Raw genomic sequence first — 14,519 nt, 5'->3', positions numbered from 1 at the left:
GGAGACCAACATCCGGTGCTGCTGTCAGATCATCAACTCGGTGAAGGACGCTCTTCGGTCGGCCCGAAAATTGATGATTTACCAGCACATGGAGATGTCCGTGGGAGAATGTGCTGCCGACTGGCACATTCTCAGCTGCAGGAGTACTTTATTGTTGCCAAACAATTGATACTAGAGCGTACAATCATCACAGCGATATTTGATTCTGCTCTTCGTGCTCCCTGGAGTACAAATTGATAGTAAATATTAAAAATTTAAATTATAAATCACGTGCTGAGGGATGCACTCAAACTTGGTGCAGCCACCGCAAAAGCCGGCTGGAGAAGGACCACAGTTTTCGGTTTGTCACCCGCGCGCGGGAGTGCGAGGAGTCGGGTGGCGAAGAGTATTCCTCTCCTCAGTGGTGTGGATAGATGAATCAACATCGTGCTACAGGAGTGGCTGGAAATGTGGAAAGGTATAGACTGTAATGGAACATCAGTAAAGGAATGAGAGTCAATGAATGATTTATTGTAAACATCTTTATTTATTCTATAAGGACTTAGGGTCAACAAATGTTTTTTTGCAAATAATTTTATTTTGTAATATTTCTGAATAAAGTATATTTTTCAAAAAAATCAGTTCTTATCAGTTTAAAATCTGATGCGTCCCTTATCTGGGACCATATATTACATTGATTTTTGGAACAGGAAGATGGAATAGGGGCTTCCTTCGTCCACTCCGTGCATCGACCCAGTATTGCAGTACCCCTCGGAATGCTGCACCTCCCCTCGGGGAGATTAAACAACAAATAAAGAGTAGAATGCAGTTATCCGTACGCATTAACCTTCTCAGGCTTTTTCCCTATTCCTTCGTTGTACTTTTACAGGTAGTGTTAATGGTAAGACTCCTGGCAGTGTGGAGCATCAGAGGGTTCTTGAGGTCCGAGTCCATAGGATGCTCAAAGCAGCTGTGCAGGTTGACTCCGTGGTTAAGAAGGTGTACGGTATATTGGCTTTCATCAATCGTGGCATTGAATTTAGGAGCCGAGAGGTAATGTTGCAGCTATATAGACACTGGTCAGACCCCACTTGGAGTACTGGCTCAGATCTGGTCGCTTCACTACAGGAAGGATATGGAAACCATGGGGAGGGTGCAGAGGAGATTTACAAGGATATTGCCTGGATTGGGGAGCATGCCTTATGAGAATAGGTTGAGTGAACTTGGCCTTTTCTCCTTGGAGCAACAGAGGATGAGAGGTGGCCTGATAGAGGTGTATAAGATTATGAGATGCTTTGATTGTGGGGGTGTGAGCTGGGTCTGTGCGGAGGAAGCTTGACTCTGTCTGGCCCCGGGTTTGTGTGCCAGGTCTGTAAAGAGGGAGCTTCAGCCCGTGTTGATTGCTTCTGTTCCCTTCTGTTTGCGACCTTGGTGGACGTGGGTCCGATATTATACAGTATATGAGCTTCCAATCTCCTTTATTGTTTTTGACTGTGAGAGCAAGAAAGCACGCAGGAAGGTGGGGATCAGGATAGTGCGAGTATCTGGCGTGAGAGGATGCGGTGGTCAGCCGGGATGGGGAGTGAACAGATCCTGGGGACCAGACACTATCAGACTGACATCCCTCAGCCTGGAGCTGAGATGCTGCCGTACCAGTGTGAGGAGCTCACACCATTATTGCAGTTCACCGGGTGCGGTGGGCAGCAGTAACCCCAGGGTACTGTTTCTCCTCTAGTGAGACTCGAGTCTGACACCAAGACAGGAAATTACAGTGGTTTATTGATTTCATCATGACAAATGTAAATTAAACAATGTGTGAGCTGCTCGTGTGCAGGGATAAATAAGCTGCTCCCGACTCACTCAGAATCACACACAATTAACTGACCGGTGACAACGGGTGACAGTTTGAATAATCAGTCCCGTTTCTCACCGTCACTCTGCATTGGGGAACCGATGATTATAAAATCACACTTCAGGGCCGTGTCCGAGATCGCTGCAGATCCAGGGTCACTGCCGAGGTATTTGTCAATTTAACATCATTATATCAGCCAGACTGCCGAATGCACCGTCCTCAGCAAAGGGAGCAAAAGGATTCTCTCCCGGGATAATCCCGCCCCGGGACACCAGTGTACCAGACTGAGCCCCGGCCCCCGGGCTCTTCCTGTCTAATTCCCCAGGGTCTCGTGGGGGAGTCTCAAACCCGCACATCCACTGGAAGCTGTGCCACTGGACAGGAGGCGGAAATACGTCACTGTGGGAATGCTCCGAACGACAGACAGCTTCAGGCTGGAGCCAGTTCCGTTAGAACGGTTGGGAATTAAACCTGGCGTGCAGCCATTAAAGGGGAGGGCAGGGAATTGGCCAAAATGTCCCCCATCAAAAAAGGTAGTAGGGATAGTTTGGGTAATTATAGACCAGGGAGCCTTACGTCTGTGGTGGGAAAGCTGTTGGAAAAGATTCTTAGAGATAGGATCTATAGGCATTTAGAGAATCATGGTCTGATCAGGGACATTCAGCATGGCTTTGTGAAGGGCAGATCGTGTCTAACAAGCCTGATAGTTATTTGAGGAGGTGACCAGGCATATAGATGAGGGTAGTGCAGTGGATGTGATCTATATGGATTTTAGTAAGACATTTGACAAGGATCCACACGGTAGGCTTATTCAGAAAGTTAGAAGGCATGGGATCCAGGGAAGTTTGGCCAGGTGAATTCAGAATTGGTTTGCCTGCAGAAGGCAGAGGGTGGTGGTAGAGGGAGGGCATTCAGATTGGAGGATTGTGACTAGTGGTGTCCCACAAGGATCTGTTCTGGGACCTCTACTTTTTGTGATTTTTATTAATGACCTGGATGTGGGGGTAGAAGGGTGGGTTGGCAAGTTTGCAGACGACACAAAGGTTGGTGGTGTTGTAGATAGTGTAGAGGATTGTCAAAGATTGCAGAGAGACATTGACAGGATGCAGAAGTGGGCTGAGAAGTGGCAGATGGAGTTCAACCCGGAGAAGTGTGAGATGGTACAGTTTGGAAGGACAAACTCCAAAGCAGAGTACAAAGTAAATGGCAGGATACTTGGTAGTGTGGAGGAGCAGAGGGATCTCGGGGTGCATGTCCACAGATCCCTGAAAGTTGCCTCACAGGTGGATAGGGTAGTTAAGAAAGCTTATGGGGTGTTAGCTTTCATAAGTCGAGGGATAGAGTTTAAGAATCGCTATGTAATGATGCAGCTCTATAAAACTCTGGTTAGGCCACACTTGGAGTACTGTGTCCAGTTCTGGTCACCTCACGAAAGGAAGGATGTGGAAGCATTGGAAAGGGTACAGAGGAGATTTACCAGGATGCTGCCTGGTTTAGAAAGTATGCATTATGATCAGAGATTAAGGGAGCTAGGGCTTCTCTCTTTGGAGAGAAGGAGGATGAGAGGAGACATGATAGAGGTGCAGAGGATAATAGGAATAGATAGAGTGGATAGACAGCGCCTCTTCCCCAGGGCACCACTGCTCAATACAAGAGGACATGGCTTTAAAGTAAGGGGTGGGAAGTTCAAGGGGAATATTAGAGGAAGGTATTTTACTCAGAGAGTGGTTGGTACATGGAATGCACTGCCTGAGTCAGTGGTGGAGGCAGATACACTAGTGAAGTTTAAGAGACTACTAGACAGGTATATGGAGGAATCTAAGATGGGGGGCTTACATGGGAGGCAGGGTTTGAGGGTCGGCACAACATTGTGGGCCGAAGGGCCTGTACTGTGCTGTACTATTCTATGTTCTATGTCTATGTTCTACGTAAGTATTTTTTACTTAATCTGAGATTTTTATTCTGCCATATATAAGAGGAACTTTTGGAATCAACAGTATTAAAAAAGGATTTAGGAAAAAAAATTGAACTTCAATAAGTCCTTATGCTTCTTATTAATCAATTTGTAACCGGAAAAGTTACTCAACTGAGGAAGCAGAGCTAAAACTGCCGGAATGGATTTCTCAGGGTTAGAGATATATAGTAATTAATCATCTGCATATAGTGATAGTTTGTGTATCTCATTCCTGCGGGTAATGCCAAATATATTAGGAGAGTCACGAATAGCAATAGCTAAAGGTTCCAGGGCGATATCAAATAATAATGGACAAAGAGGGCAACCCTGCCGAGTACCAGGAAATAACTGAAAAAAGGGAGATCTTTGATTATTGGTAAATGCCGAAGGGGGTAAGGTATATCAGTTTAATCCAAGATATAAATATCGGACTAAAATTGAATTTCTCAAGCGAATTAAACAAATATGTCCATTCGACTCTGTCAAAAGCTTTCTCAGTGTCCAGTGAAATGACACATTCTGGAGTTCTAGATGAAGAAGTATAAACAATATTCATTGATCTCCTAATATTAAAGAAGGAATAATGATTTTTAATAAATCCAGTCTGGTCAACAGAAATAATTGGAGGCAATACTTTCTCCAGTCTAGTTGCCAGTAATTTTGAAAATATCTTGGAATCCACATTTAGCAAGGATATAGGCCTATAAAGTTTCAAAGAAAGAAAAATAAAAAGTAAAAAAGAATAAATAAAATACAGAATCAGTAAAGAAAGAAAACTTATCCGAAAATATGAAAAATACCTACCCTACAAACCCAGGGCAAAAGCCCTCAGATTATAAAAATCCAAAGCTGTAAGCTTTTGGAGAGATGTTTTGAAAACACTATCAAAAGTTTTGGATCTGGATCTACTGAAAAAACAAGCATGTAAGAACAAAGAGAATAAACAACAGTCCGTTAATTAGTCCGGAGCAGAGGAACGCTGATTGTCAAGAAAACTGAGCTTCATCCGGAGATTTAAACAGACGACGAGAGTTATCGGCAAGAACTATTTTCAAACGTGCTGGAAACAGCAACGCTGGTTAAGGCCTTTTTGATAAAATTCTGACATCTGTGGTTTAAAAGCTATCCATTCCCTCAGAACTTCAGGACTGAAATCTTCAACGAGGCAAAATTTGAAACTTTGAACTTTGATCATATCTTTCCGCTACGCAGCTCGTACCACACGATCCTTAATGTGAGCATAATGGAACAGAATAATAATGGGTCTCAGTTTAAATTCTCTGGAAGGTTTGGGGCGCAATGTAAGGTGCACGCGATCGAGCAATGGAGGGGCCTCCAAAACCTCTGAACCAAACACATCCATTAAAAATTGAGAAAAGTATTTGGTAGGATCGGCCGTCTCGATATCTTTGGGAAGCCCGATTATCCGCAAGTTCTGTCATCGGGATTGATCTTCGAGATCAATAATCTTGGATTTATAACGTTCCAACATGGGATGTTGAAGCCAGATTTTTTTCCAGGGCTTCAATCTTTTGTCCTCTGCCAACGGGCAGCATCCAGTTCTGAAATTCTAGTTTGCTGTTGATCAATTTCACATCTAAACGATCTAATGTCATCTTGAATCATCTTCAAAACTTCTTCAAACACAGCAAATCTTTGATTAAGTTTTTCCTCTAGAAGATTCGACATTATTTCAAAAGTTATTGGTATTTGCTTAGATGCTTTAGGATCGCCATCTTTTTTTTCCCGTTGCCGTTGGAGTCTTTCCCATTTTTAACTTCTCGTCCTCTGGTTCACATTTCCAGCGAGTTAAAATCAAAGTTCAAAGATATATTTGTGTTATAAACCTATTAGTGTAGGTATAAACAGATTAAATAAGGGTGGTTACGGGTAAAAGAAGTAAAGGGAATGGAGCGAAGCCAAAATGTACCTCACACCATGAGCGCCTCCTGGAGAGTCCATTTCAAAAAAGGTTGTTAGCTTAATCTATAAACGGTTATTGAGTTCACGAATGATATCTGATGATAAAATTAAACGCTCTTCAAGAGTCATTTTCAGATAATCAATGGAGTAAAACTTTTCATTTGGTTAACAACTCATCTATTTGTGCCTGTCGTTCCTTGATACGGTTCAAGGTAGCGCATCGGGCCCATGTGTCAAAGGATAAACCAGCGCATATTTTCTCCAGTATTAATCCTACTTGTGACAGATGTAATATTGAGCTGGACGCTTTAACTCATATGTATTGGTCTTGTATAAAGCCAGATAACTTTTGCAGAGATGTTTTTAAAACACTATCAAAAGTCTTGGATCTGGATCTACAACCTAATTTGCTTACGAAATATTCTTGTTTCCACTCGATGTATGATAGCCGTTTCGACCTTACCGGCTGGGAGAGCCACTTTATTGGAGTGGAAGGATTCTAATCCACCTACAGTCATTTACTGGCTCTCCTCCATTATGTCCTGTTTAAGTTTAGAGAAAATAAGAAGTCGGACATTTGATACATCCTTTAAATTTGAGCAAATATGGTGACCTTTTATCCAATATTTTCATTTAATTTGATTTATTACTCTTACAATCTTTTTTTAATCCAAGTTTTAGATTTGATCAGAAAGTCTTTCTCTCTCTCTCTTTTTGGGTTGTATCCTCAAAATGAGATGCCCAGTCCCCCTTTTTTTGTTTTGTTATAGTGTAGTGGTTTTTTTCCCTTTTCATTTAAAACCCAATGTTTTTTCCTTTCTCTTCATAAACTGGTTAAGAGGAGAATTGTTATTTTCATTTTCTTTTATTATATATTATACTAGTTTAATATCTATGACTTTGACAATGTCTATCTTAATCTTGGTTTATATTGTTACTGATATATATACTTGAACTAATTCTCCTCTTTACTGTATTTATACTTTTAAATCAATAAAAAGGTTAATAAAGAAATTACTGATCACATTATTGTTCAGTGTCACACACTCAGTGACTGTAAACACAATCTCCCACAGTCTTGTACTTACCAGAGTTTCTGTATTTTACACTCCGGGTTCCTCAGAGCCGCAGACACCAGTTTCACTCCTGAATCTCCCAGTTTATTACCACTCAGGTCTAGCTCCGTCAGTGATGGGTTTGTACTGAGAGTGGAGATGAGATCCTCGGCACCAGAATCTGTGAGACCGACACTGTCCAGCCTGGAGATGAGAGAGAGTAAGGGTGAAGGACACAGAGAGACAGGAGACAGTACAAATCCCCAGTGTTTATCAGCAACACAATTACTGATCACATTAATGTTCAGTGTCAGACACCCAGTGACTGTAAACACAATCTCCCACAGTCTGGTACTTACCACAGTTTCTGTATTTTACACTCCGGGTTCCTCAGAGCCGCAGACACCAGTTTCACTCCTGAATCTCCCAGTTTATTCCTCCCAAGTCTGAACACAAACAAACAAGTTGATCAACAAAGTGATTCAAACTGTGGGTCTGAGGGAATTTCTCTCACTCGAATATTTCAGGAAACATTAAACCCTTCGGTAAATCACTGATCGGAGTTCCCATCATTATCAATGTCCCTCACTGCCCAGCTCCAGGGTATTCACCGAATGTCGGTAATTTAGTCTGTCGATGTGACCCTGTGAACTCCACATATTCTGCCTCATTTCCCGATGAGAGAAATGTTTCTGATGTGAGAGACTCCAGAGGGGTAGGGTTAACCATATAACGATATATAACAATTACAGCACGGAAACAGGCCATCTCGGCCCTTCTAGTCCATGCCAAATGCTTACTCTCACCTAGTCCCACTGACCCGCACTCAGCCCGTAACGCTCCATTCCTTTCCTGTCCATATAGCTATCCAATTTTACTTTAAATGACAACATCGAACCTGCCTCAACCACTTCTGCTGGAAGCTCGTTCCACACAGCTACCACTCTCTGAGTAAAGAAGTTCCCCCTCATGTTACCCCTAAACTTTTGCCCTTTAACTCTCAACTCATGTCCTCTAGTTTGAATCTCCCCCAATTTCAATGGAAAAAGCCTATCCGCGTCAACTCTATGTATCCCCCTCATAATTTTAAATACCTCTATCAAGTCTCTCCTCAACCTTCTACGCTTCAAAGAATAAAGACCCAACTTGTTCAACCTTTCTCTGTAACTTAGGTGATGAAACCCCGGTAACATTCTAGTAAATCTTCTCTGTACTCTCTCAATTTTATTGACATCTTTCCTATAATTCAGTGACCAGAACTGTACACAATACTCCAAATTTGGCCTTACCAATGCCTTGTACAATTTCAACATTACATCCCAACTCCTATACTCAATTCTCTGATTAATAAAGGCCAGCAAACCAAAAGCTTTCTTCACCACCCTATCCACATGAGATTCCACCTTCAGGGAACTATGCACCATTATTCCCAGATCCCTCTGTTCTACAGCATTCTTCAATGCCCGACCATTTACCATGTATAGGACATGGTAAATTTTGATTAGTCCTACCAAAATGTTGTACCTCACATTTATCAGCACTAAACTCCATCTGCCATCTTTCAGCCCACTCTTCTAACTGGCCTAAATCTCTCTGCAAGCTTTGAAAACCTACTTCATTATCCACAACTCCACCTATCTTAGTATCATCTGCATACTTACTAATCCAATTTACCACCCCATCATCCAGATCATTAATGTATATGCCAAACAACACTGGACCCAGTACAGATCCCTGAGACACACCGCTAGTCACCGGCCTCCAATCTGACAAACATTTATCCACCACTACTCTCTGGCGTCTCCCATCCAGCCACTGCTGAATCCATTTTACTACTTCAATATTAATACCTAACGATTGAACCTTCCTAACTAACCTTCCGTATGGAACCTTGTCAAAGGCCTTACTGAAGCCCATATAGACAACATCCACCGCTTTACCTTTGTCAACTTTCCTAGCAACCTCTTCAAAAAATTCAATAAGATTTGTCAAACATTACTTTCCATGCACAAATCCATGTTGACTGTTCCTAATCAGACCCTGTCTATCCAGATAATTATATATACCATATATAGCAATACTCCAATCCTCCGGCACCATCCCCGTTTCTAATGACATTTGAAATATTTCTGTCAGAGCCCCTGCTATTTCTACACTAACTTCCCTTAAGGTCCTAGGGAATATCCTGTCAGGACCTGGAGACTTATCCACTTTTATATTCCTTAAAAGCTCCAGTACTTGCTCTTCTTTAATTATCATAGTTTCCATAACTACCCTCTTTGTTTCCCTTACCATACACAATTCAATATCCTCTCCTTAGTGAATACTGAAGAAAAGAAATTGGTCAAAATCTGCCCCATCTCTTTTGGCTCCATACATAGCTGCCCACTCTGATTCTCTAAGGGACCAATTTTATCCCTTACTGTCCTTTTGCTATTAATATAACGGTAGAAACCCTTTGCATTTACTTTGGATTTATTTTCACCTTACTTGCCAAAACAACCTCGTATCTTCTTCTAGCTTTTCTAATTTCTTTCTCAAGATTCTTTTTACCTTCTTTATATTTCTCGAGCACCTCATTTACTCCATGCTGCCTATATTTATTGTAGATATCTTTCTTTTTCCAAACCAAGTTTCCAATATCCCTTGAAAACCATGGTTCTCTCAAACTTTTAACCTTTCCTTTCAACCTGACAGGAACATAAAGATTCTGTACCCTCAAAATTTCACCTTAAAATGACCTCCATTTCTCTATTACATCCTTCCCATAAAACAAATTGTCCCAATCCACTCCTTCTAAATCCTTTCGCATCTCCTTAAAGTTAGCCTTTCTCCTATCAAAAATCTCAACCCTCGGTCCAGACCTATCCTTCTCCATAATTATATTGAAACTAATGGCATTGTGATCACTGGACCCGAATTGCTCCCAAACACATACCTTCGTCACCTGCCCTATCTCATCCCCTAACAGGAAATCCAGCACTGCTCCTTCTCTAGCTGGTACCTCTATGTGTTGCTGCAAAAAACTATCCTGCACACATTTTACTAACTCCAAACCATCTAGCCCTTTTACAGTCTGGGCTTCCCCGTCTACGTGTGGAAAATTAAAATCTCCCACAGTCTCAACCGTGTGCTTACTACAAATATCTGCTATCTCCTTACAAATTAGCTCCTTCAATTCTTGCTCCCCATTTGGTGGTCTAGAATACACCCCTATAAGTGTTACTACACCGTTCCGATTCGTCAGTTCCACCCAAATAGCCTCCCTAGACGAGCCCTCTAATCTATCCTGCCAGAGCACTGCTGTAATATTTTCTCTGACAAGCAAAGCAACACCTCCCCCTCTTGTCCCTCTGATTCTAGCACACCTGAAGCAATGAAATCCAGGAATATTTAGTTGCCAAACAAACCCCTCCTGCAACCATGTTTCACTAATAGCTACAACATGATACTTCCAGGTATCAATCCATGCTCTAGGCTCATCCACCTTTCTTACAATGCTCCTAGCATTAAAATAAATGCATTTAAGTAATTTTCCACCTCTATCTCTCTGTTTATCACTAATGGTGCAAACAACTTTACTATCTCCTTTTTCTTCCTTCTCCCCTACATCTGTTCCTACACTTTGGTTCCCCTCGCCACTTGTATCTCGTTTAAGTCCACTGGAGCCTCTCTAGCAAACCTACCTGCAAGAATTGAAGGATGGAAGTAAGTCCCCCAGTGAGGAAGATTTGTGAATGGGAAAGTGTCGATGGGAGATAGTGGTGGGACTCCAGCCAAGCAAAAGGATAGGAAGATAGAACCTGCAGGAGGTAGGCGGATGAGGAAGCGAGATCCCGCGGGAGGAAGGCAGATGGGGAAGAGAGATCCCAGAGGATGAAGGGGGATGGGGAAGAGAGATCCCAGAGGATGAAGGGGGATGGGGAAGAGAGATCCAGCAGGATGAAGGCGGATGGGGAAGAGAGATCCCAGAGGATGAAGGGGGATGGGGAAGAGAGATCCCACAGGATGAAGGGGGATGGGGAAGAGAGATCCCACAGGATGAAGGCGGATGAGGAAGCGAGATCTCGCGGGAGGAAGGCAGATGGGGAAGATAGAACCTGCAGGAGGTAGGCGGATGGGGAAGAGAGATCCTGCGGGAGGAAGGCAGATGGGGAAGAGAGATCCAGCAGGAGGAAGGCGGATCGGGAAGCGAGATCCTGCGGGAGGAAGGCAGATGGGGAAGAGAGATCCAGCAGGAGGAAGGCGGATGGGGAAGAGAGATCCCAGAGGATGAAGGGGGATGGGGAAGAGAGATCCCACAGGATGAAGGGGGATGGGGAAGAGAGATCCCACATGAGGAAGGGGGAGGAGAAGAGAGATCCCACAGGATGAAGGGGGATGGGGAAGCGAGATCCCACAGGAGGAAGGGGGATGGGGAAGACATCCAACAGGAGGAAGGGATTGGGGAAAAGATCCCACAGGAGGAAGGGGGATAGGGATGAGTTGTCTCACAGGAGGACTCGGGGGGAAACGATAATCATACAAGATGAGGGGTTACAGAAAAAGATTGTACGGGAGGGGTGAGACTGAAAAGAGGCCCAGAAGAGATGCGCTCACGGTATCTGGTAGTGAGAAAAGTCACACACGGGGAAGGGCAGGGAGGACAATCTCACAATGGTATTTATCTCCTTCTCACTGGGAAGCGGGTGTGAATCTCTGACCCACCTGCTGCAGTCAGTGTCGGTAACAGTGAACCATAGAAACATAGAAAATAGGTGCAGGAGTAGGCCATTCGGCCCTTCGAGCCTGCACCACCATTTATTATGATCATGGCTGATCATCCAACTCAGAACACCGCCCCAGCCTTCCCTCCATACCCCCTGACCCCCGTAGCCACAAGGGCCATATCTAACTCCCTCTTAAATATAGCCAATGAACTGGCCTCAACTGTTTCCTGTGGCAGAGAATTCCACAGATTCACCACTCTCTGTGTGAAGAAGTTTTTCCTAATCTCGGTCCTAAAAGGCTTCCCCTCTATCCTCAAACTGTGACCCCTCGTTCTGGACTTCCCCAACATCGGGAACAATCTTCCTGCATCTAGCCTGTCCAATCCCTTTAGGATCTTATATGTTTCAATCAGATCCCCCCTCAATCTTCTAAATTCCAACGAGTACAAGCCCAGTTCATCCATTCTTTCTTCATATGAAAGTCCTGCCATCCCAGGAATCAATCTGGTGAACCTTCTTTGTACTCCCTCTATGGCAAGGATGTCTTTCCTCAGATTAGGGGACCAAAACTGCACACAATACTCCAGGTGCGGTCTCACCAAGGCCTTGTACAACTGAGAAGGAACATTGTCAATGGACGTGTCACAGTCAGTGAGAAACACGGCCATTCCTGTGATTTACTACCATTAAACCAATGGCCGTTGTTCACTGATCTGATGAAGTCTCCAACATCCCTTCACAAGGAACTACAGAACCCTCCTGTCCTTGGGGAATTACTGACCGATCCCCTGGTCACTTGTCACAATTCTTCACAATCTGATTCACTACAGTTTTATCCAAATCCCTTTACAGGATATCCCCGGGATGTGGATTCAGGAACTGTGCTACTGCAGTTACAAACTCTTGGATGGTGAGGTGTGGGAAATGTGTACACCGCGCTCCGGGCAGAATCCTCTCTCTCCAAAAGCTCCATCAGGAACTGGGAAGGCTGCAGATTGTAGTTGATCAAATCTCCACCTGTAAACACAATCTTCTTCTCGAACACTCCTCTGTAGGCCATCTGACCAACCCTGAGTAACACATCAGGGGACTGTCAATCTCACGACCATGGTTTTTCAGGATGTTGTAAATATAGTAGGAATATAGTTGGGTGATGGTCTTGGGAATTCGCTCTGGGTCCCTGACTCTTTGTGTGAAGAAGGGACTTAATGCCAGAGCGAGGATCCAGCAGTAGGAGGGGTTGCTGCCGCTACCGTCTGATCTTCAAAATACCTGATGAAATATTCCTTCCGTTCCTCACCAACAAATCCCAGGATTTCAGCCCAGACACCGATCTCCGCCTTTTCCAATCGATGTAACGCAGTGGGACGTGTGGTCACCAGCACTGAACATCCTGGGAGCAGCTTGTGCTGGATTAAACTGTACACAATGTCAGACACCTTGCACTTGAATTCAGGATCTGGGCACTGGTGCTTGGGTTCTGTATCTCTCCGACTGTCAGCAAAATCGATTCTGTGCTTGAATTCATCCAATCCATCGAATATAAACAGCAATCCCTCTGGGTTCTTCCAGACCTCTCTCAGGGCATTCCCAAAATACGGATATTGATGCAGAATCAGTTCTTTCAAGTTTATTCTGCAACTAATGGAGTTTAAATCCCAGAATTTGAAACTGAAGACAAACTGGAATTGTTGGTATATTTTCTCCGTGACCCAGTCATAAACAATCTTTTGTACCATTGTTGTTTTCCCGATCCCTGGGACTCCGGCCACTGCTGCTGAACATCCCGAAGTTGATTGTGTGAAGAATCTTTTCATTTTGTCCCAAAAACTATGTGAGTAACTATTCTCAAACAGATGAGCAATCCCGATTTTCTCCAGCTGTCCGCGGAGATGTTCCTCTCTCCACTCCTCGTGGTCTCTGCCTCTTGCCAGCAGCTCATGTTCCACCAGTCTCCGATCTCGAACAGTAGAAATGACCGTGAGCTCAGCGTATCGATCAACCAGCTGGAAAACCTTCACCTTCTCCCTCATCAGGATCGTGTTCACTCTCAGTGTTTCAGTTTGTGCCCGCAGAGTCTCCTTGTGTTTCTGCTGAACATCTTAGGATGGACAGAAATAGGTGGTCAATGCCTGATCTGATGAACACTGAACACTCACGTATTTACCCCAATAATAAGAAATTGTTAAGGACACTGTTTGGGTGAAATTGGGAGATCAGAGATAAGAGCGTCTGAAGATGAACGATGGCCCCGAAACATTTCTGATCCGATTCAGGTTCGCTGTTAAAGCCTCCCCTCTCCCCTCTGTTCGTAGTTTGCAGATTCCCCGGTGTTCCAGCGAGCACCAAGTGCACACGTGATTCTGGAGAGGAGAGTGTTGTGTGGAGCGGCTGGTTTCACCGCTTTCACTGCTCAGCTTCTGCTGAACTGGGCAACACCGCAGAGGGTAACAGTGGGGGTCGGGGGGCAATTTACTTGCTCTACTGACTTTTACTTTCTCATAATGGAGCGGATACTCTCGACACTTCTTTAGGTTGAAACTGTCAGTACTGAGCCACAGAAAAGGAACATTATTTCCATTTCCTTTTCCAAGCTCAGCCAGTCACGATGTAACACACCCCGCAGTAGTCTACAGTCTCTTCTTCTCCGAGGAACTGTTACATTAACTCAGGCAATACACCCTCACCACACCTCTACAGTCTCCTCTGCTCTGAGGAGCTAGTACGTGAACTCAGGCAATAAGCCCCACCACACCTCTACGGTATCCTATGCTCCGAGGAGCTGGGACATGAACTCAGGCAACTCCCGGATGTTGCGCGGAAGAGCAGAAATCTGTAGAGGATGTCAGCAGTAATACGGGACTCTATAGTCAGCAGGAGAGGTAAGCGATTCTGTGGACTCAAAAAGGAGACACCGATGCTACTTTGCCTCTCAGGAGCCAGGGTCTGAAACGTTACTGGACACGTCCATAATATCCTGAAAAGGAAAGGTCACGAGTCGTGATAAATATTGGTACCAATGATATGGGAAGAGGTCTGGAAAACAA

The 14,519-nt window shown here is 44.1% G+C and overlaps 1 protein-coding gene and 1 non-coding gene across 2 annotated transcripts; one reads left to right on the top strand and one right to left on the bottom strand.

Moving 5' to 3' along the window:
• Positions 1-534: 534 nt before the first annotated feature.
• LOC140208655 (NACHT, LRR and PYD domains-containing protein 3-like) lies at positions 535-14,434 on the bottom strand. Its single transcript, XM_072277500.1, has 3 exons — positions 12,490-14,434; positions 7,123-7,209; positions 535-6,967 (listed from the first exon to the last, which is right to left on the bottom strand). Exon 1 carries the CDS (start codon positions 13,503-13,505, stop codon positions 12,678-12,680), a length of 828 nt encoding a protein of 275 aa, XP_072133601.1. The 5' UTR covers positions 13,506-14,434; the 3' UTR covers positions 535-6,967; positions 7,123-7,209; positions 12,490-12,677.
• On the top strand, positions 587-769 carry LOC140208759 (U2 spliceosomal RNA). The gene has a single exon (XR_011888914.1). It is a non-coding gene; the product is annotated as a U2 spliceosomal RNA (small nuclear RNA).
• Positions 14,435-14,519: the final 85 nt, after the last annotated feature.

This window comes from Mobula birostris, chromosome 13, assembly GCF_030028105.1.
Source record: "Mobula birostris isolate sMobBir1 chromosome 13, sMobBir1.hap1, whole genome shotgun sequence".
NCBI lineage: Eukaryota > Metazoa > Chordata > Chondrichthyes > Myliobatiformes > Myliobatidae > Mobula > Mobula birostris.
This window is presented reverse-complemented; position numbering and strand designations above follow the sequence as displayed.